The sequence below is a fragment of the Pempheris klunzingeri genome, chromosome 3, assembly GCF_042242105.1.
Source record: "Pempheris klunzingeri isolate RE-2024b chromosome 3, fPemKlu1.hap1, whole genome shotgun sequence".
In the NCBI taxonomy this organism is placed as follows: domain Eukaryota; kingdom Metazoa; phylum Chordata; class Actinopteri; order Acropomatiformes; family Pempheridae; genus Pempheris; species Pempheris klunzingeri.
Genome location: NC_092014.1, coordinates 6,562,173 through 6,586,614, shown reverse-complemented (window position 1 = coordinate 6,586,614; position 24,442 = coordinate 6,562,173). Strand labels below are relative to the sequence as shown.

General features: G+C 41.5%; 1 protein-coding gene across 1 annotated transcript in view; it reads right to left on the bottom strand.

Moving 5' to 3' along the window:
* The window catches only part of grin2ab (glutamate receptor, ionotropic, N-methyl D-aspartate 2A, b), an 85,198-nt gene that overhangs the window by 21,124 nt on the left and 39,632 nt on the right, over positions 1-24,442 (bottom strand). Inside the window, exons 5-8 of the mRNA XM_070827954.1 lie at positions 4,013-4,179; positions 3,751-3,885; positions 3,563-3,662; positions 1,972-2,177 (exon numbers count right to left, since the gene is read on the bottom strand). Of these exons, the coding sequence (XP_070684055.1) occupies positions 1,972-2,177; positions 3,563-3,662; positions 3,751-3,885; positions 4,013-4,179 (608 nt within the window). The remainder of the gene's footprint in view (positions 1-1,971; positions 2,178-3,562; positions 3,663-3,750; positions 3,886-4,012; positions 4,180-24,442) is intronic.

Below are 24,442 nucleotides of genomic sequence, written 5' to 3'. Positions count from 1 at the left end.
GCCTATTCTGGGAAACTGCTGTCTCCTCCTATTTCAGGTTTGTTACCATTTTTGGGAAAAGATTTTGATCTAAACGGATGAGGCTGGTGTGGTTTTGAGGCATGTAAAACAGGCAGATTATACAGAACATCATATATTCATATTTATATTCACATGTATATTCATGTAATTTTGTGGTCCCGTGTGATGTTAACAAAACAAAATGTACAGCTACATTAAAAAAAGGTTCAATGATAGAATGATTTGCATACACAAGAAATCCGACAGTGGTTTTGTTAGCAGCATCAGGCACATCACAGAAATGTACCTGCTTTTGTACACGCCATGTTTAAAATGTGGATCCCTTTACTATTGTGTGTGGAACATTTTTACTAAAGGACTTGGCCATTGTGTGAGCACTTTCTAAAAGTAAGAATAAAGAAGGAAGGGAGGCTCTTCCCAAATTCTGTATTACAGCAGGGAGCATCTTTTCAGAAAAAAGTGACAGCTTAGGGGTTTGCATGGTACGGTGGTTCCATCAAATAGAATAACCTTTTGAAATTTACTACAAGGACAAACCTCAATAAAAACCTTCACAATTGTGGAGACCAAATACACTGAACTAGAGTCTGAGATTTTAATGCCTGTCAGGCAAGAATGACAGGGTTGATAGTGTCTTTTAAGTGCCAGATTATGTTGTCCTACTCCTCTCCACCTCACGTTGTTTATATGCACACTGCGGCAAGATTGTATCTAGACTAATGTATGCAGAATTCTGATCACAGCCCCACCACTTCCAAATCAGGGTAGGGAAATCCAACCTGTCAGTTTATTATCACAAAAATTGGCTGCAGTTGTTTTGACAAATATGCAAATTCTATCTAATAAGTTAGTGAGACAAATGAGGTACCTCTGACAGTAAGAAAAAAAGATTGTTCCGAGAAAGGTTTGAGCTCCTATTGAGGTCTGAGTTATATTGGATCACAGTCAACAACAGCGGTATTGTATATGCTTTGATAAAAACTATGATGGGCCAATAAGAGAGAAAAATGAGATAATAAAGTCATAATGGCGAAAATCACACTGTGGCTCTCATTCTAATGAGGAAACTCATAAGTCATCATAGATGTGTACAGCCTAGCAACCTGACCTTCATGTTTTCAGTCAGTTTTATATAGATTTCCTGAATGAATAACCATATTTCAGCCACTGCATGCCTCATATTTGCAATATAATCATAATATCACACCAAGAAACCTGAATACAGTTAACAAATTCTGTATCTGTGTATTGACAATGGAGGATGTTCACTATGAATGTGCTTGCATGTGTGTCTGTGTGTGCCCATTTGTCCCCAGCTTCTTGTTTGAATGAGATGATTGTTTCCTTATCACAGAGACTTCAGAGAAGAGAACGTTCACACACACTGACATGCATGTGTGCATGTACACTCGCACATGCACACCTACCAACACATGCGTGCCACCCACAGAGAAACAAGAAAATAGAGAGAGAGAACAAAGCTAGTAAAAGCTGCTTTAATCCTGATTTAATGACAGTGAATTCAGTCATGTGAAGCATGTGAAGCAAGGTGCACACACACAGAAATACACACACACTAAACACATACTAGGCACTGGTTAACACAGGGCAGCAACAACATGGAGGTCTGCCTGAAGTTCAGTTCATTGTCTTTCGAATAAGGCAGCAGAATGAGCTCATGCACCGAGCAGCCATGTACACGAGAGCTAATAGTGTTAAATGTCATTAGACATCACAGTGTTTAACACTGCTGTCATCTCTGCTTCCTTTCTCGCTTCTACCCCTCTCATTAGCACATTAAAAAGAGTTATGTAAGACTGCTCAACCCTCAGCTACAAAGACAAACAGAGTTACGCAAGTCCCTAGACCTTGATCTCCTCACACTCTCTCTCTCTCTCTCTCACACACACACACACACACACACACACACACACACACACACACACACACCTGCGCAGGGCACTAGGTGGGAGCTTTCCCGGGCTCCTGTCTGACGGTGTGCTGTAGCAGCTGCTCTGGCCCTCCGGCAGTTCGCCCTTCTCCCGCAGCATGGAGGTGGCTGCAGAGGAAATGATGCCCACCCCATCCCGCACCCGCGTGTCCAGCGGGTATTCCCAGTCGTCATAGGACACGGAGATCATACCCAGGGGAAACATCTGAGAGGAAAGGAGAGGAGATCTGAGAAGTGGCACATATGGTGTGAAAGATTGAATTTGACTTCAATTTGCCAATTTTTAACATCCATATGAAGCTCCTAACGGTGTCAAGCAGATGATTTATTGGTTCTGTTTGCCTTCCTGAAATAATTCACATCTGGCTATTAAATAAGTGTGAGCAGACTGTATGTCCACAAACCGCATTGATTCAGTCACTCAGGCACCATCTACACCTTGAAACTGTCAAAAAAATAAAATTGAGAATCTACATATCTCATCAAGTTTATCTCACAAAAACAGACTCAGCATACATCAAAAAGTGACAGCGTGCTAGTCTGACAAGCTACCCGACAATACTTTGTTTTTACATTTTAATTTGGGACTAAATGTCAAATCAGATCTTTGTCTAAGAAAGAAAACAGAGGGATAAAAAAAAAAAAACATACAAACACTAATAAGAACTTTGAATCAAGGAGAATGATGGACAAGGAAAGGAGGAGAATAAACATTTGAGAGGCTTTTGAGAAAAGGTAAGCAAACATTGGACTCGTTTCCATTTTTAATGTGAGCGAAACTTTTCAGCTGAGTATACTTTGAATTGTTTATACACATATTTATATGCAATTTGGATAATAGCTATCATGCTTGCATCATATTTAAGGGCTGAGCAAAGGTTTGTAGACAGTGAGAGAAAATTGTGAACAAAGCAATAGAGTCAAAATTTTATAAGATATGAATTATAGTTTGCCAGTCACCATGATTTTATTTTACTTTACTATCATAGGTTTACGCTTATGGTTTATAGACATTTTTGCAAATATGCTCAATCCAAAGGAAACAAAATCTGCCTACCAACACCTCTACAGCTCAATCATTAATGTGTTGTGTCTCATTAGTTTAATCCAAACAAAAACACAGCGGGTAGTCATGTGCAAGACTATTTCTTGGCAGGGAGTAGAAACTACCTGGTGTTTCTGCTGGTTAACTGGCAACTAAAACCTCAGTAAAAAGACTGTTGTTTATACACTTTGGTTTTTGTATGAACAAAACAAACATGATATAATGTGTTAATTAGTGAGCTTTAAAGATTTATCAGACTGGGCCAGGCTAGCTGTGTCCTTCTGTTCCTTTATGCTAAGCTAAGCTAGCTGTGCTGGCTGTTGCTTTATATTTGACCGACCGAAGTGAGATCAATCTTCTCATCTAACTCTGACCAAGAAAATGAATAGTCGTACTTCCCAAAATGGAAAAAAAGTGTTTCTTAATTTCACATTAGCAGTAGAGAATAAAGGAGAGGTAGCAGATGACCTAGAAACAAAAACACTGCTCGTCTTGTCAAACCACTGAAAAGTGGCCACCTGTTACTACATATGGGGTCTCACTACCTCAGGAGTAAAGTCTGGGTTGCCAGTGGTGAGACTGGACACAATCCAGATGTAACCAGCTCCTATCAGGCCCAAGGACCGAGCTTCCTCTAGTATATACCTGTCGGAGAATAGAGTCAGAGAGTTAATAAAGATTCACCACGGAAATCTGGAAACAGCAAAAGAAAATGAAAGACCCAAATACTCACACGGCCTCATCCTTGGAGCAGTACAGCAGTATAACAGGACTCTGGATCCTCTTGAGGGCAATGTGAGATTTAGAGTTTGGATCGCCATCTACAGCATCTAGTGTCACCACACTCTGTAGGTCCCAGCGCACAAAGCTGTAACAATACACCGTTAAATGAAACAAGGTACTTAATCTTGTCAGATGCTATAAATAAAGGTTGAGGATGAAAACAGAGTGTGTATGTGTGTGTGTATGTACATGTGGGGGAGCGTATTCGTTACCTGTGATCCACAGTTATCCTCAGTGTGCTGATGAAGTCCTGGTACCCGGGGAACTTGGAAGTGACTATAGAAAAAACGTGCCAGTCATACTCCTCCATGATGGCAAGCATGAGCAGAGCCTCCTGCTGCAGAGCCGCGCCGAACTGGAAAAATGTGGACTTCTCATCCTGCAATGACACACACAGGCCCGCAGCAGAGACAGTCAGCAGATTTGTGTGAGGAACTGAATTAATTGCAGAAAAGAAAAGAAAAAAAAACAAGTGCTGTTGAGCGCAAGTCAAACTCAAAAACCCGATGGAATTAAAACCATTTTCAATTTTGCAATCAGTGAGTCAGAACCGGAGAGTCTCGGAGATAAGAGAGAGAGTAAGTGTTAGAGAAAAGGACGAGGAGAGAGGGAAAACGGAAAGAGATGCTGAGAGTGAGATTCAGTAGACAAGTGAGACGACACTGCAGGAGAGTGACTGCTGACAACAAGGGGGGGCCTAATAGTCGGAGATAACTGCCTCATAACTCACAGGTTTGATTCACTTCAGCACTCAGCAGCCAACATAGCAACAGCCGTGCATTGTCTCCAAAGCTAATTGAGCCAAATACTGATGCTCTACCTGCTTGCCAATTTTGTATGGAGCTGTATTATTGAACTGGCTCAATGTTCAAATTGTAACAAAGAAAGAAATCTGAGTAATTAATGTCGAACATGATTTGTCTGAGGTGCACTGACTGCAATGGATATGTTGTCATTTTAGAGCAGTCTCATTTGAAGTCAGAGGATGTCCTTTATAAACTGTGGCTCCAGATTTTACAGCATTAACTCACAATGCCATGTACAGTTAAATCATTTAGTCTCAGCATTGGAAGGAAACTGGGGGTCAGTGTGAGAGTAAGAGGCAGCAGTGAGCCTTACCAAAACCAAAGCAGCCATTAAACAGAAACCCAAAGTGAGTGTGAAATAAGTTGCTAATGATTGCAGAATGTATGTTTGCATAAAGCGTAAGCCGACTTTCCCCCTGGGGACACAACAAATAGACAGCAACACAGCCCATCCACCAGAGAGGAGAGAGGGAGGAGGAGGAGGAGTAGACAGGGAGAAAAAGAGAAGGCCGAAGGGGAGAACGAGAAGGAGACAAATGTTCCAGTCTTGTGAGTGAGATTGAGACACCTGCTGCAGAGAGGGGTGGGAAAGGAGTTAGAGAGGAGAAACACGAATGTATCAAACCTCCTCACGAGGTCCCTCTTTTTCACACACACACACACACACACACACACACACACACACACACACACACACACACACACACACACACACACACACACACAGACTAGAGGCACACATACGTGACACCTCTTCCACAGAGGGCATCAAAGAACGTGACACATTAAACATCAAAGCCCTCATAAACACACATGGAGAATAAGCTGTCAGCTCCCGTCTCTGTGCCCCCACCACCCCCACTTTCGTGTGTGTCTCTGTTGTGTGTTTGTGTGTCTGTGTGTGTGCGTGCGTGTAAACCTATATTGTGGCTCTAGACCGGTCCCTTAGTTTAACAAAAAGCTCTCAGCTCTGGCCATCGCACACATAAAGCAGGGCCCGCTGAGATTTAACTCCCCTCCCTCCACCGCTACAAAAAAGTGGAGAAAAGTGGGAAGAAGAGAGGATGAAATTGTACTTCAAAAAGATCTATCTCACTGTTTCCATCTCTCGGTTTGTGTGTGTGTGTGTCTGGCTGTAGGTGTGTGTGGCTTTATATTTTACTCAGGGAAAAAAAAAAATCTGTGTGGCAACAGCCACATCCTCAGTTTTGCCCTGATAACACCAACACACGAGCACAGATACTAACACGCTCAAACACCCACTCACACCCTCGCACATACAAGTGTACAACCAACACTAACATACAAATCAGTGCTGAAACAATCACTGGATTTTAAGAATTAATTTGTCAACAAAACAGTCTGTTGATTGCTAAAAGGATCATTCCCGTTTATTACAACAATATGGATCATATTTTTGCAGTTTTGACCATTACTGGTTATCACTTCAAGAGGATCAGACAGGTTTATCTGGAGGTAAAACCCAGCGTGAGTGCACACAAATACAGAGATGATGCTTAGACAAATGGCAGCCACTGTTTAACCTGACCAGATGCAATGTTGATGCACAAAGTTGAAGCAGGAAGTCGGCCTGTAAACTGTGACAGATTTTTATAACTTGGTGACAATTTTGCCATTCACGTTGATTTTCTCTTCCAAATAAGCTTGGCTAACCTGGGGGTTTGTTTTAAACCTCTATAATTATGGTGCTCTAATATAATAAGCCAGAATTATCCTTTGGGTCATTTTTCAAGAGAAAATGCCAAACATTTGCTCATTCTCAAATGTGATGATTTGTTGCTCTTTTCTGCTGCCATGGCCTCGGGTTTGTTAGATGGACAAAACAAGTTTTTTGCAAATGACTTTGACTTTGAGTTCTGTGGATTTATTGTGGGTATTTTTCCTGCTATTTTTGACATTTTATGAATTAGAACATTCAAAAACATTGATTCATCATTTGAACATGAAAATTATGTTTTAAAATGAAATACTAATTAGTTGCAGCCATAATACAAATACACAATCAGAATGCAACAACTCAAAATACACCATAAACAGCCACCAAAAAACAAAAGTGAAGCTCTTTTATCAATTTAACAATCCCTTCGGATCAAGACTGAACTCTCTAGGCCTTTATTTTATATGCTGAGGAATTGCATGTGCGCGCACACACACACACACACACACACACACACACACACACACACACACACACACACAGTGGCCCTTATATGGTGACAGGCTGAAGTTACTGCAGAGGTGGTGCTACATGTCATACATGTTCATAACATGCTTTTAACATGTTTAATATTTACACCTGTCATAGTGGTCTAACCCACACACTTCCTTTTAAATATCTAAATATCACAGTCAAAGGAGGAGAGAGGAGGGGAGGAGAGGATGGAGGGTGAGTGGAGAATTTAGAATGAGGGAGGTGAAAGTCTTTTCAGAGGACTGAGGGGTGAAAGGGGAAGATGATGTTTCTGGTAGTTGCTGAATAATAAAGGATAAAAAGAGACGTTGACACAGACCTGCATCTTCTCATCAAATCACACAAGTCCACCAAGAAGCTCACGCATGAATAATGCACAAATATAACACACACACACACACACACACACACACAACATAAATGTATTTCCACATTATAACCCACATACCTAGAGATTTACTGACGACATTGTGCATCAATTATACAAATACAGTGAACTTCATGTACAGTTTCACATCCACCCACGTGTGTGCACACAGCACATACACATGTGCACATGCACAAAGGCCCCTAAAAATATAGCATTACTCATGAGCCAGCGTTCCAATAAATAATAGACTACCAAAACCAAGACAGTATCTCACTTTTCTCTCCCCCTCACACACACATGCTTTTTCATGTCAAATTTCATTTTTGTTTACAGCAATCAGATGAAGAAAATATGAAAGTGCAGAGAGGGCTGTACAGATCCAGGCTAATGAGGGACGAACTGACACATTTCTAGAAATCGTTACGAGATGGAGTCATTTGGGCTACAGGAGGAGGAAGAGCTGAGCTATATAAGTAGTGAAGGTGGATGAAGGGATAAATGATCAACCAAAAGCTAAGGATCAATGATTAAAAGGCTGGTTGATGAGTAAATGACATGGGGCAGCACAAAGTAAGGGGAAGGAGCTAGTATGTAGAATAATGAGAAATGGAGTGTTAGGGAGGAGGAGGATGATGATGATGATGAGGCCAGCAATGTGCTATATTAATATTTCAATGCAGTAGGTCAGTTAAGATGGTGCAGCTACATTAAGTTGGCCTGACAAAGTACGGCCCCCGGATGCTGCTAAGTACCATCCCACTTAAGTCTGCACAAAAGTGCAAACAAACTAGCATGGCAGAATAAGTCCTGTGTCAACAAAGCGAAGCTCGCTGTGGCTTCAAGGGTCACATGCAAAATGCAAAATAAGTCAACTGCAAAAAGAGGAGTTGTTACACTGGCAGTGCTATAAATACATTTTCTCAGAATTAAAATATACCCCCACGTTATTCTAATGAACTGAAGATTAAAATTCACTGGCTACACAGCGCAGAAGAAAAATATTTGCTCTGAGTGTCTTTGAGGTTTCAGGTACAGGTAACTGGCAACACTAAAAACTCATTTGGTACATGATTTATATTGGTTGGTATTTCCAGTGTTTGAAATGGGATCAGAAAGCACCTTTGAGGACAAGGTTAACGCCTCCGTAGTTAATAGATATGTCCTCCCAAATGAAAGTGATGTGAATGTACTCACACCATGATGAGCATAAAATAATGAAATCCTACTTGAACTTCATGTCATGCTGTCTTACTTACCAGGAATCCAAGTGAATACTTTCATGGGGGCAATTTGGGATGATATTTGAGAAAGCAAAATCATAAGCTGTCCAAATAATTAAAAAGTGAATTTCTCATGAAAAAAATGGAGAGGTGGCTGCTTTTAAGATGGCTAGCAACGTTCTACTAAGATTTGCACAAGGCAAAGAATGTAATTTAGGTATTCAGAAGATATTTTTATGGGCTAAATTCTATCTGGCAATGCTGGGCATTATCAGTGTAATTAGGATTAATTAAACACTGCAGGTTAGTGTGTTTGAAGGATGAAAGGTAGGCTCACTAAACAAGGGGCTGTAAAACATTAAAAATGCACTAAAAAGCTACACTGGTAGACAAGACACACTTTCTGTTGCAGCCTAATTCTGTGTAAATGCTCAGCAGATGTTCTGCAAACCCTAGTGCTAACAAACACTGCTCTAAATCCATCCGCTAACAAAGAATTAGCTCAGGAAAGCCACTTACAAACAAACACCTTGGGTAGCCTACGAGAGGAAGCTGTTGTCACTCGACTAGCGTCAGTGGTAACACAGCCAAGGAATATCCATCCACACAGACCATTCATGTCACAGAAGCTTTTTAGGTATCGACAGTGATGATTTCTTGGTGTACGACTTCAGGAAGCCAACACATAACTGTTTTATGAGCATCACAGTCAAACATGTAACATCAAACATCATTCTTTGAACATTGCTGAAAGCTGTGAACACGGGCAGGACAGTCAACATGTTCTATAACCGAGACATAGCAGGAAAAATATTCTCTTGACACTAACAGAATGTAAAGGCATGTCCCTCAATAGCTAACAAGCAGCGGCCCCTAAAGCACTGAAAGCTCTTCGGTTTTAGAGAACAGACACGTCCCAAAGCTCACATCCACTAACCGAACACAGTCCGTCTACACTCCCAGGATTGACAGAGAACTATAGCATTTAGCTTGCAAAGATGGGTTCCCAATGCTAACAAAGACTACTTTAGTATTTAACAGGAGGTAAGTCCCAATGCTTAAGTCTACTGTAGTATTTAACAGCCTCACACTCCCCAGGCAAACACAGAATAGCATTTAAGCGAGCGCAGAGCCCCCGAGCTAGCATAGCCTAGCTCAGACTAGTGAAGCATTAGGTCTCACCACTAACTCAGACAAGCATGTAATGGACAGCAGCGCTGCTGCGGATTGACAAAGCGCACAGCATTACAGCATAACCACAGAATGTAATATGGGACTGGAACACAGCGAGTCTCCTGACACATGAAAACACATTTTCCTCCTCTAGCCCGACCCTTAGTTTTTTCCGCACAAAAGTTTAAAAAGTCGTATGTTAATTTCACCACTGAGTTATTCAGAGTTTTCAGACAAAGAGGACCCACTGTAGAGGCCTGTATTTTTGTAGAGTTGTAACAGCATGATAGAGAAGTATGGGAGCAAAGAAAGGCCGTATTAATTAGAATTTTATAAGCAGAGATAATTAAGATAAACCTGCAGTAGGACAGACTCTATATGTCTGTGATTGTGGCAAATATAGTGTTGGGTTCAGAGGTTTCATGGCCATTACTGTCAATGAGGAAAAAGTAAAAAGTCTGCTGCTTTTAGACTTAAATGTTTTGCATAAAAAATGCTCAGCACAGCACATTCCAGACACAAATTAAGTTAATAAGAGGTGAACTGCTTCTCTATGTAAGCAAAAAAAAGCCTGAAGATTTGATTCTTATGAACAACTGAATACCAAAAAACATAATTTTCATTTCTATTCTTTATGTATTGTAAATTCCACTAAAACTGTAGATCTGAAAGAACTTACTTTGAAAACAATCCATTTTAATTCATGTATTGAATTTCCCTCCTTGGAATTTCGAGAGAGTAATTTAATGTTATGCAATTTCAAAGATGTTCCCTCCCCCACAAATTCAGAAATGCATCTCAAGTTTGCAGGTTATTATTCATCTGAGCTTTTCTTTCTAGGATTATACAACCAGCCGCTCTGATCTTCCTCATTTAGGCTCGATTGCTTGTTCTGGGAATTTGAAGTTTGAAATTTTTCATCTTGAGTTTTGGTATCTGAAAAAGCTTGGGTGGAATTTTTAGGTCCAAAAATAACCGATTTTATTTGAGCAAATTCTATATTGTTTTTTGAATAGTGGAGATTTCACTGTGAACCATAAAACAAAAAACTTAAAAAAAAAGTTCCTCATAGTGAAACATTGATTCATTCATTTATCATCTACACTGCTTCTCCTGAGAGGGTCACGTTACTGTGATAGTGCTAATCGCCATCGTGCCGACCCCAGATTTAAACCCTATTCATCGCTATTAAAACTTAAGCATTAAGTATTCAATAGTGGTTAAATTAAATTTGTTCGGTTGCTGATAAGATTAGGCCTTATGGCCTTCTTTTGCTTCCAAAGAAACGCAGTTCACCTTTCACTGAGACACTTATCTGTGCCTGGGATGTGCTGCCTTGAGCTTTTTTGTGTAATACCAGCGTCATTCTGTCAGTGTCGATTTTTGTCATTAACTGCCATTAAAACTCTGAACCCTACCACTGTGTTTGCCACAGTCACAAACTAACACACTCTGTTCTACTGCAGGTTTACTTTAATTATCTCAGGAAAGTCATAAACTCACATTTGTTTTGAAAAATCCATTAAAAACAGCTCGCAGACATACTGCTGCCTTGAAGGACGTACAGTCATCCGTCATACCCATGTTATATATTTCTTTCCTGTCAACACATCAGTCGAGATTTTTTCCAGTTTAGTTGGGATTTTTAGCGTAGCAAAAAACAAATTATCAGTTACTAATGCATGATAAGATTAGCAGGAGATTAGTGAGTTATTAATCCAGTGTCACACCCTGGAATGTGCCAAAGATGTATCCACACTGATTGAACCAGGTGAGATATTTCTTCCCCAGACAGCCGAAAACATGGCCTATTATTTACTTTGTCCAGGAACAAATGTCTGTCAAAAGTTTGTCATAAATATTATATCTGATTTCTGAGACATAAGGATTCAATTGGATCAAAGCAGTTTCTTTATCAATAAATGGTGAATTATTCATAATCTGATAATTAGTGAGTATTACTGAATAGCTACAACAGCATCCCTGATGTTTGTGAAATTTCTTTGTGAATTCTTGCTGCGTCAGTGAATTGGTATATTGTAGTAAAAAGTGCATATAAAACACGTATTTGTTTATTTTCAGTGCCACGTTTTGATCATTCACAATGAATTTAATGAGGGGGGAAAGTGGTAAATATACAATAATTAGTAAAAACAGAGCTGTTGTCAGACTCTGACAAATAAGAAGTAAAAATATACGAGTGAAACAGCCTACTTTTTAGGGTGAAACAACCAAACAGACTCTTACAACCCTTTGGTTTAATTAGCAAAACTTTCTAATGCAGATGTGAGGGGTATTATTCCTAAGTGGGACTGCAAAGCAAGCTGGGTAGTTCTTTTCTTTATACTGCAGATGAATCAAAATGTAAAACCGCATGATCAAATGACTGCTCAGCTTTATGTATTAATTTGTAATCTGTTGATAAATACCACATACAAAAGGAGATTTTTCAGCTGCATTTAAAAACATTCGGTGTGTTCCTTGAAATGATCCATCAACTGTCCTCTATAAATCAAGAGCCGCACTCTGCAGTGCTGACTCTGTCACATATGTTGCTGCATCAGCATACACAGAATCAACCAAAATACTGTAAAGAAATGACATAATTATTTGGCTGAGCAAAAAAAAATTAACATCTAGCAGTACTTCGACAAAGCATATTGTATTGGATGGCAGAGGGGCGCTTTGCCAAGCACCGCCAGTTAAATCTGTCTCCTGAGTGGTAGCCGATGGTTGTGTGCATGGCTGGTCCTGCCTATCCAAGTGTCAGAATGCTGCTCACGGCAGAGGCTAATCACAACACCTGTTTAGGAGAGATTACAGCGGGATCCGCAAGAGCGCTGAAAGGCCTCTGCTTTATTAAAACTAAAGTGTCTGTCCAGGCCGTGCCATCCACACACACGGTATATACACAACCAATGTACACAAGCATCTGTGTGGCAGAAAAAGAATAGGATGTGTGTCTATATATGGTGTGTGTGTGTGTGCTGCCGCTGCTGTTTGAGTAATAATAAGTGTTTGACTTATGAAGCTTCAGAGAGAAAGAGATGTTAATGTTATTTCATCCCCCTACATGGAAAATTAATGACACAGCCAACCCTCTTCCTCCCTCAGTTTCTCTCTTCCCCTATCAGTGAATGAATTTAAAAACGCTCAAGAACTGAGCAAGACCCTGCATCCTCCTCCCTCCTCTGGCACCCTTCATTGGTAAATCAAAGAATTGCCAGTTTGATATTTATAGCTGAAGTGCCTTTGGGTGAAAAAATCCCACTCTCTCTCTCTTTCTCCCTTACTCTCTCTCTGTGTCTCTCAGCCCACTGACGGTGACTCTGTTGGACTTTAGAAACCTTAGGCCTGGTGTAAAAATGGCAGCAAGCGGTGAGTCAGCCTATCCCGACTGACTACCTCATCGTTGATTGCTGGACCATGCTAAGCAGGCTAAGTGCCGCAGGTATGAGAACAGGACAGCCAGTCAACCAGGGGTTGGGGTCAGGGCACTTGTCCAGCGCCACTGCAAAACAAAAGGATCTGGCTGGTGTAGGAACGCCACAAGCCAGAAGATTAATTAGACAATTCACAGTGTGTTAGTCTTTCTGCTTTTAGAGAAGAGCTGCAGGCCCTTCAGAATATTAAAACATTGGTTTATACCCGTTTTGGTTAAAATTACATTAGCCCAGTGTTTCTTAAGTGAGTTGTTGACAGCCGAGGCATTGTGTTTACTGAATACCACAGAATAAGTTTATTCAGTGACACAAGCTTCCAGAGGGCATGTCGGTTGGGTGCAGGGTGGATTCTGGGAGGAACGCTGGAAAGTGGTGAAGGGGTTTTGCAGAGACTGTTTGTGGGGAAAGGAGGGGGTTAGACAAATCGCTAATTCTGCAGAGGAAAGAAAAACGGTAGCTGTAGGGGGATTCATTCATTATATATAAGCCTTACTCAGGTCTGTGTAAGCCTTTTTATACCAAAAACACTCCCACAACACTATTGTGCACAAGGTCTCGCTTTCTGAAATACACACATAAAAATCTTGTTGCTACATTTAGTTAAACCAGCAGCAGGCTAACGTGTGTTAATCCTCTCTCTCTTTCAGCCTCTGCTGAGTTTGTCCCCATGTGAGTCCACTTCCTCCTCTTGAATACCACCCCTGGTCTCCTCTATCCCCCCATCTCTCCCTTCTCCTATCTCCTTCCCTCTCCAATCCGGCCACTTGTTCTCATCGCTTTTGTTCACACGACAGTCACCATCCACTGTTACCATGGCAAATCAATGGTCAGTCTACAGATGGGAGCAGATTCATTTCTCCCAAGCACACACACTCATACACACACACACATGCCTGAGCACACAATGTGTTTGCCTCCCGCTCTGGCATTCCACCACGCTGGTAATGGATAGGTGTCGATGCTGCCTGGTTGAGTGCATGCAGGCAGATGTGTGTGTGTGTGTGTGTGTAGCACAAGTGTCAAAGATCAGATAAGTAAATCTATTTCCTTTACTAATTAAAGGCAGGCAGTGCACCCCAAGGAAAAGAGAGCATACCGAATGCCAGGGCACGGCGTGTTAGATGTGATAACCACATGCACACAAACACACACACAATACTTCTGCATGCACCCAAATGTGCACAGACTTACTCAATATGCACAAATTACTTTTGGCGGTGTGTATATTATCTCTGCTGTGCATCTGTGGGGGTGGGTTGTACATATGAATATGTGTGTGTGTCTATCAGTGTATGCGCTAAGTTGCTAAGTGTCCATTGGGGGAGTTAGAGCAGCTACATGGCAGATGCTTAAAGCCAGTGGCTATTAGACAGCAGAGCAGAGATAATAGGCTATGGCTGCCATTACCTACTACGCCCTATTAGCCAGTACCCAACCTGGAGACAAACAGACAGACACACAAACGGGGCAAATCTGTACTTGCGCGTATGTATTTTTAAGTCAGTATCTGTGGGTGTGCATGAGTGCGCTCTATTGGGCAGTGCACGCTTGGCGAGATAGATGAGAGAAGAAGGGAGGAGACAGGAGCGATAGAGAGGAAGGATAGAAGGGCTAATTTACCAGGCCTTCCTATTAGTGAGACAGATCTTTTCCAGATGGGGAGGGAGGAGAGGAGAGGAGAGGTAAGGCAAGGCTCGCAAAATGGGAGGAAGTAGAGGAAGTGCTAACACATTCAGAAAAACAAAAGTGCATTACAGTACAGTACATGTAAGCAAGAAGATGAGCTGAGAGTTGACAGGGAGAAGGGAAGGGAGGCAGGAGAGAGTGACATAGAGAGACGGGCAGAAAGAAGGAGAGATAGATATGCGAGAAAACCCCTCCATGTGACATTCAATAAAAAGAAACAAGTTCCAATATCTGACTGTCTGCGGCTGACGTTTCCTTGTGTGCATGCGTGCGCTGAGGAGAGTGCGAGAGTGACACACATCACATGCTGGCTCTCTATATCCATCTGTCTATCCATCCACCGCTCCTTCTGTCCCTCTGTCACCAGCCGGTTCAGTGCTGCAGCTCTTGATGCAGACTTTGGCTGCTCCTGCTCGAGTGGAGAGCTGCGCAGATCACGATATGTGGAGGCTTTGGTGCTTCTGACTGGGGGGTTTACTCTACGGGAGCAGTGTAGTGAGCGTGTACTGTTGCGGGGGGGGGTGGGGGGGGGGTCATTGATGACAAGGAAGATCATGATCGGGCACTGTTCTCCGTTCACATCCTCCCCCTTCCTTCCTTCCTTCCTTCCTTCCTCCCTCCCTCCCTCCCTCCTATCACTGCCTCCCTTTTTCTCCCATCCTGCTCAACACACTTTACAGAAGTTTGAACCACTGGGAGATCATTAGCACAGGATCAAACCCCAACACTCACTGTCCACACACACACAGAAGCACACACAGGCTGCCAAAAACACGCAAAGCACACACACACTTAGAGAAAGAGTACACAGACCACACACCCACGCACACCCACACACACAAAAACAAGAAATGGGGGCACACAGAGGAGCACTGCAGCTTAAAATCCAGTGTGAGGGAGACCGTGCGTTACTCTGTGTGTGTGTGTGTGTGTGTGTGGTGCAGGGACACTGACAAGCAGTCTGGTGAGATCGTGGAGAGAAAGAGGATTGATGGAGCCCAATTTCTTTTCTGAGGAGGAACAAAACCTCGCTGTACCACCTAATCTGAAACACAGAATACACATTTACTTCAACAGACTTGACAGACGTGTGTGCACACTTCACCACATGCGCATAAACTGAGCAGCCACCCACACATCACAAGCCCATTCAATGACTCCAAGCAGCCTCTCTCTCCCACACTCTTTCTAGCACACAAATAGAGAAAAGTTGTATTCACACACATGAACTTATATTCTTCCCTCTTGCTCTCTAGACAAATGCATTCATGCACGTACGCACATGCACACATGCACCGCATCACCCAGACATGCAGAGAGAGAGAGACACACACACACACACACACACACACACACACACACTCTCACAGTCAGTCTCTCCATCAGGAGTGTGTTGAATAATTCAGTCTAAGGGAAGTACACAAGACTGTTAGGAGTGTATTCAGCATTGGCCTGAGGGCCGGCCTCTGCTCTAAAAGCATGATGTCACTGCCTGCCAGCCTTCTCCTCCTGTCCCTTCACTTGCTCTTTTTATCTGGCCTGCGTTTTCCACCCTCTCTCCTGCATTGGTTAAATTTGGCTTCGATGGCACATTTGATGCTTGTGTCAAAAGTGTGTGTCCAACCAAGTACGCGTGCACAAAAGTGAAAATAAAACAAGAAGTTTAAACAGCATTAAGTGTTGTCATGCTTTAAAAAGTTTAATTCAACAATCTGTTCAGAGTCAAACTGGCCACATTTTTCTTTCTACACTATCCACTTCTGTCTCTCCTAATTTCTCTCATTTGTTCCATCTCATCCTTTTTTTTTTCCAGGTCCTTTCTCGCGCCCCTTCCTACTGCAGGTTTGCCAGCTGTTCTGCTGATCCACCGAAGCCTCGCTCAGATGTAGGTCACTCTCTCAATTAAGGCAATTAGCAGCAGCCGGGCGAGACTGAGAACGAGCCGCTCTCATTACAGCAACAGGAGCCATAGGCCCACATCACATGACTAGCACTTAACACTCCACTTGGCACCCGCATTAGCCTTGCCTAGCGCCAATCTGCCATTATTGGCGCCAGGCAATACTGGCTAGTAGAAGGATTTACTTACTAGCACTGAATTGGCCCCTGCAGAGGAGCCGAGCCACACTGTTCAAACAATAACACTATTCAGACTGGATTAGTTTTACTCTGTGCTTTATTTCATGAATCATTCAAACAAGATAAAGAATCTCTGCTCATCGCCCCGATATAAAATGTCCTGATTTTTTTCCAAAAAGCACAACTTTAAAAAGAAACCCCACAAAATTTAACACTGCACCAGAGGAGACACTTTCACCTAACGGGCGATGCTCATCGTCGAGGTCAAAAATCTTGCCGCCTCCAGTACATGTGTAATGACAATCTGCTGGCTGCCACACAGGAAACCCATTATTTAGATTACAGTGGTGTCACTTTGAACCGGATTGCAATTATCAGATGACATTTGAGTTAGTTGTTCCATGTTTTTTTTATTTTCCCGACTGATAAAACATAGACAAGATGGTAAAGTCAGGAAAAGACAGATTTTAGCTTTACTTTTTAGAATATTTGAATAATTAATGACATTTTTCACAATCTCTTGTAGAATAACTAATCAAATGTGAACATAATCTATATGAAGCTAGCTGGACATGTGATGTAAGCATCCTCAGTGAGCTGATCTGAAATGCAATCTTTTAGGATGTGTCAGGCTTGTAGCACCGCTGGCCATCATTAACTGGACGTATTGATGTAGGCCTCTCTCAGATTACTCCCATCCAAATCTTCTGCTAGCTACCCTCGTACCAATAACTGCTGATTAGCACTGGTCTGGAGAACAATGTTCTAGGATGCATCACCATCAGCTAGCCTAGCAACACCTCTGGCCATCATTAAAGTGCAGCAGCGAGGTAGGTCATTTTGCTCCATATTGCTCATATCATCCATACGCACACATACACACATTGCTGGGGTGCAATTAATGATGGTTTCATTTTTGTTAGCAGCATGTTCACATAGTTCTGATAAATCATTTACTCAAAATAAATATATTTAAACAAAAGTATGTCTATAATTCACTAATTTTTAAATGTTTTATGTAATGCACACCAAAGTAATTACTATCTAAACCTCTATTGTCCAAAACTGAGTTAGTAACATTTACCCAGCATGATTGGTAAAGGTCAGCTGTCACTGCTTTTTAAATTATCACATTCAACAGCCCCATCTTCCAAGAAATTAGACACATGCAGAATAGATATGATGTAGTATGTACATAAAGCTGATTGGGAATGACCCTGACATAGGAGATTAGTTGAAAATGCTACTGTGGGGTATTTGTGAAAATGTTGGCTGATTGAAGAAATGCATTGGCTGCTGGAACAGCTTCTTGCATCAATACTAAAATATCCGCATAAGCTGGGAGGGAGGAAAAGTTTGGACAATGTTTATTTCACTAGACATGTGGTTCGCTGAAAGTTACTCCGGAAATGTCAATTACTATCCTGTCTGTGCAGCCCCTCAAGGGGGGTTACTGTAAGTTTAGGCTCAGCCACTATAACATAAGCCATGTAACTAGTGAAGCAGTTCTTTTTCATGCCAAACTATATACTTATAATTTACCAAGAAAACTCTGTTGTTTCATTGCAGCAATCATTGTTCTTGATTTTAGACTTCTCCAGATAAGGTATGAAGTACTGTCAAAGGGAAGAAGAGAAATGCACGATGACTTTAAGATAGCCAAATAATCTGCCTGAATTACCTTCTTTAATTTCAGTTTGCTGCATAATTAATAATCTTTTTTTTTTTACAACTTTAGACCATTACTAACATGTCTTTTGTGTGTGTGCACCTAAGAAGTGCTGAACGTTATAGCATTCTGTCCGACCGACATCATTTTCAGCAGCAGTTGTTTGGAAGCGTTAAGTTAAGGTGCCTTTATACTCCGTCAGGACTGCCAGTCGGATGGTCAAATAGCTTCGGAAACCTCCTGCCCACGCTGATGTCAGAACTGGGGGGCTGTGTCTGACCATTTCTGTAACTTCCTAAAACTGACAATCTGACACCCACATCCATTTCACGTCATGACTCGCCAGCTGTCCGGAGGTGAGAAAGAAGCCAGGATTTGAACTTATCTCTCTCGCACTCTTTTCATTTTTGACACAGCCCCTTCTGTCACTTTTTGTGTAAATATCCCAGTGTAACACTATGAATGTCTTCAAGAAGAGACTGTACGAAAATGTGAACTGTTGTCTCTGTATTCAAACGATTACCCAACTATGACAACTGGCTTTTTACTCCACCTTTGAATTTGGCCATTTGGAACAACTATGAATACTTTTGATTTTCTGACAAGGTTGGACACATTGTACAAACCAGCTCTAGCATAACCCAGTGCTTAACATCTTTCATGTCGATCTAACAAATCAGCACATTTAAGAGTTGTCAAACAACCTGTACAGCCGCCTTATATAGTTTTTAAAGATCAAAGTTTCAGCTGATCTGAAAATGAACCAGAAAACTGTACACTATTATTTCTGTGAATGTATACTGTATGTTCAACATGCTGAGGTTGAATTCAAATAAAAACGTCTGCAAGAATTAGCTGTTCTGCAGGTGAGCAAAATGATCTGAGATCTGCTGTTTGGCAGTGATGAGCTGCTGCAGTATCTTTACACTATTAATCATCTTTCCCCATGACTAATGCTGATGGTGTCATACAAGTACCGCCTAAGACAGGCCATTTCATGACACCACACACACACACACACACACACACACACACACACACAAAACCTCTCTCTTTCTCTCTGAAGGGTTCATACTGTACATCTTCACATCCATTTCTCTCTCACACTTGTTCTTTCTCTCTCTCATCCTCTCAAATCGCCTCATACTTGACTGTTACCATATATGGTTCAATTATTCTACAAGCCCTCTCAATCCTCTCTCTCTCTCTCCCCACAGTTCTTTTCTCTTCACTCTCTCTTCCTCTTGAACATCTAATATCACTCTGATCAACTGTTTCTCATCCTTCTCTTTCTCTCTATATCTCCGGCTTTGCTTCCCCTATGCGTCCCCCACTCCTCTCCTGTCTCCCTCACCATCTCTTTCTCTGCTGTTATTGCCTCCCTCATCCTCTCCCTTTCTCTCCTTCTCTTTCTCCCTCTGATCTGCACCGAGAGTGTTATTTATACAGCAACAACCCACGCAGAGTAGAGCAGAGCAGAACAGAGCAGTGAAGGGAGTTTGACTTGCCAAAGTGGGCATCACCTCAGAAACACAACAGAACTCTTCTCTCCTTTACTCCATCTATCCTTACACCACTCTGTTTCTGTCTCTACATCTCATCACAACTTTGCTGTTCATACTTTCTTCTGAGGCAGTGCACAAAATATTTAATAGTTCAAGGGCAGCAGCTCAAATGGAGAAGGGAGCATCAGTTGCACATCCAGGGCAGAAGGGATGAAAAATGAAAATATTAAGATGCAACAAGGAATGCTGAGCTTCCTGCGCTGATGCAGAATGTAATATGGAAGGAACTGGTATACACTTGAAGCCTCAAATAACACAACTTTCAACAATATCATTTTGTTATCAGGGCTAAGGGATTAACAGTGAGGTTGTTACTGAAAGCATCTGTCATGTTAATATATATGTATACATGTATATAAAGCATGGTTTTGTAGATTCTACCAAAAATGTAGAGTCATTTTCTGTAGCACTTTCCTGATTTGGGTATTGAAATACCATATAATGTGAAGTGAGTCAGAGCTCTGTATGGAGGTCAGAGAAGTGGGACTATGACTCAAAAGGTTGCTGGTGTGAATTATTGACTGGCTGGGAAAATCTAATGAAAAATAACATGCATACTCACTCAACTTTACCTGCATGAAAATGGAAAAATAAATCCTGATGCCCACCCCCACTAACATGTCTTCTCCACTCTTACTCTCATCTGTCTTATTCTTGTTGAACTCTGCACATTTTCTGCTCTTTTCTTCATTTGCATCTGTCTTTTTTTATTTCTTGAAAATGCCACTTCGAGCAGCCAATTCACAGTATGCGCTACGGGTAATATAAAGACAGATGCTGATGAGCCTCTAAGGAGGATAGTGTCATTTTAATAGGCGTTACTGCATTTGAGGCAGACACAATTTACCAGCTTCATATTCAGGGTTGCGGTTAAATTTAAGCAAATGTGACAGAAAAGAGGACTTTTCCGAGGTAACTTCCTCTACTTACTCCTCGGGGATCTAGTGAGTTTTGCAGAGCAGTTGGAGAAATGTAATCGCCAAGCTTTCTTTTGTTTTACACTGAGTCTCTTCAACTACAGTGGGAGACACCAAGAATGCATCCTGGCTGGACGTAAACCATGTTGGCTAATCTCACTAAGAGTGAGGCCAGAAAATCTTGCCCAAGAAAAGAAAGAAAAAAATAAAACAAGGAAAAATGGCATTTTTAAAGCATTTATCCACAATTTCATTCTTCTGGACAAAACCTCCCACAGATGAGGACTATTGTGTACATCGATCAGTAAATTGTAGCCCTCACTTATGGATTACTACACTCTGACATTACTGCAGCAAGCCTGTAATCTCTGGCCCCCTCTTACTCTCATGTACTCATATGTACCATCCTACACTAATTCTCCACCTGATACACCTGATACACCTGCTCCCCTCTCGTCTAAACACGGCAAGCCACCTTGTGAAGATTTTGTGACAGGACCACAACCTCAGATTTGAAGGTGCTAACCCTTTTCCCTGCTGCTTCACCCTCCACGGTAAACAGCTCTCAACTGCACATCAGAGGTCACAGGCTGACGAAGTCAGAAGGACAGCACCATCTGCGATTTGCAGGGATGACATGATAATGTCCCCGAGCTGGAGTTTTTCTCCATCAAAGCTGCAATTCACTTCCCTTCCCATAAAAGTCAAGAGGGTAAAGGGGAAAAAGCAGATCTTTGATCTGTCTTGAACAGGTTGGTGGCAGGTAATGGCAAGTAACAAAACACAACTCTCACTTCACTATACAAAGACCAAGAGGAGTTGAATTATAGGCTATAGGACCCAATATTCCCATATAACCTCCCAGAAGATATCCAGTGTTGCTCATTGCGCCTGTGCCCATCATGCCTTTAACAAATATCCCAGGTGGTGAGGCCACAAGACAGCAGCTTCCTGTTGCTTCTTCAGGCTGTGCTCAGACAGGCTATGGGGGATATTCAAATAACAGGAGCCAGGAGTACAGCTTGGCTACAAGCTGCACTCCCCAACCTGGTTCCCTGAGTGGGTGCCAACCTCCCCATTAATGTGCACTAACTGAAACAATTAATGAATAGAAAACTCCACCAACACAATATGGTAAAGACTATTTTAATAAATAAAACTGAAGAGGCTGGGTCTCAAAGCAGACCCACTCACACATCTGTGTGTGTGTCATGTAATTATTAGTGATGTCCAATTATTTGTAATGAAAGAAGTTCTGCTGATTAGAGAAGGGGGTAGATGATCTAAAACAGACCGAACAGACACAGGTTTTTCTTTCACCAAATGAATACATCAAGTAATTTCACTAATTAGGTGCAGCGTCTCATCTTGGAGGTACCTATTCAGTGTTATCACCTGCTGCAGGGTGACTGTATCCCAGACTGCCAAAACCACTGACTTTGTGGGGAAGAGTTATCCATAAATGATTTTCTCCTGAGCAAGAGCAGCGGTACTCCCCTGCATTTTGACATGGGCTTGATGTTGTACTCGATCAATGACTTGCCATTTCAACTCTCTCTGCACTGTGAGCAACAGACTAAATAAAATGTCATTGGGGACACAAGAACAAATATTGAGAAAGAGGTCGGTTGTTTGGTTGAATGGAAATGCTGCACATACAGAACTGGGCCGTCCATGGCATATAATTGGACATCACTGCTGCATGAAATGTTACAGTATGTTAACAAATCTATCCCTCTGCTTCTGGTTTTCTATTTCATCTTGAACCTGCACTTGCCTCTCTATTATTTTTATTACTCTTATCCCCTCAAACCTTTATATCTTTTTCTCTCTCTAAGGGCCAGCTGGTGTGTTTTTTTCTCTGAAGGGAGAGAGAAACTTCTTAACATGGAGGAAGAGGAGTGGAACTGACACCAACATGGTATGCCTCTGACACAGGCTTCACTCAAATCTCCTTTTTTTTTTTTATACCTTTTCTTTGTCTATTTCCTTCTCTCACCTTTCTTTCCTCTCTATCTCTCTCCTATGTGAAGCACAGGGGTGGTGGATACCTCGAGGCATGTGCCCATGCTCTCAGCACATATGACTACTGTCTGTGCAGTAAATGGGGGTGAACTGTGCTTGTATGTAAGTCTAATCACTCATTGTATCTTTATCATGTGCAGCGGCATAACAGCTCATCTGTGCAAGTACTTATGTCAAATACTATGTATGACTGTAATAACACATCATCAAACTATAACAATTTCATTCATTTAAACATCTTAATGTACTAATTAGCATTTTGGATAACTGTGTAAAGGTTAGTGCTCTTCTATGGTTAATTTTTCAAATTAAAATTATTTTTAAAACATTTTTTATAATTTTTTTAATGTTGTACAGGACAGGGTAGGGTATGCCCAGTTAACATTCACACTAAGAAACATTCACATAAAAAGAAATTAGAACCATAAAAGAGCAGAATAATAGAGAAAAAAACGTATTGGCTCAATTAATGCAGATACAGGCACATATAGAATTGAGAGCTGTCAGGAGAATTGATGAAATCTCTTATTTCATCTGCAACTACAGTTAAAAGGCATCTCAAAAATCCCACTCTTCTCAGCATTTTGCTCTTGTTTGCACTTGAGAGATGATTGATGTGAGACAGTGAAGAGGCGATAGCTCCTGGTCCCTCAAGTCCTGCAACTTTGTCAGACGCTTCCCTAAGTGTGAGTGATTGTTTAAAGTTGTATGCCTGTTGTAGTAATTGGCTTATTAGACTTGAGTTGAAAAGTTGTGAGGTAGTAGTGAACCTATAGGGAGAATTTTCACTGGAGAATGCATCCCTTTGTTCTGCACCAATTACAGTGAGTGAGTGCATCACCAGTAGCTGTGCAGAAGTATCAACAATTACAGAACTTTTGGCCTGCCACCTACCTTTGTTTCAGGTAGTTACACAATGGTCTGGTTGTCAATAGCTAGAAATCTTGTGGGTGGTGTCAGCTTATGAGCTACACAGGCACAGGTTTATTACTTCCTGTGATTATATTCACTTTCTCACATTTTTGGAATAATGAAGGTAATCTTGACAATTAGATTAGACTATTAAACTATTAGACTAGTCTTTGCATACAGTGCAATTCTAGAACTTTACTTGCTTGTTTGCAAAGATTGATAATTAATAATACTTTTCATTGGAATGAATAATGTTAGAGTAGACGTTAGGGTTGTAAACTTCCAAGAGTGACCAGCTCTGACTTATTCCAGCCTGAGAGCAGGACAGGCCTGACAGCCAGCCAAAAGTTTCAGTCTAAACCACAGACACTATATAAAAATGGACGATGCGTCTCGACTTCCTCCCATTGTACATAAAATGAAGCTGTATCCCAGATACAGCTGCTGCCGTCTTGCGCTGGTGATATTATTTGGAGTCAGAGTCTGCGCAACAGTGATCAGGGCTGGAGCTGTGGTATTCACTTCCTGTTCATTAGATATTTGGTTGTAATTGTTTGTCTTGATT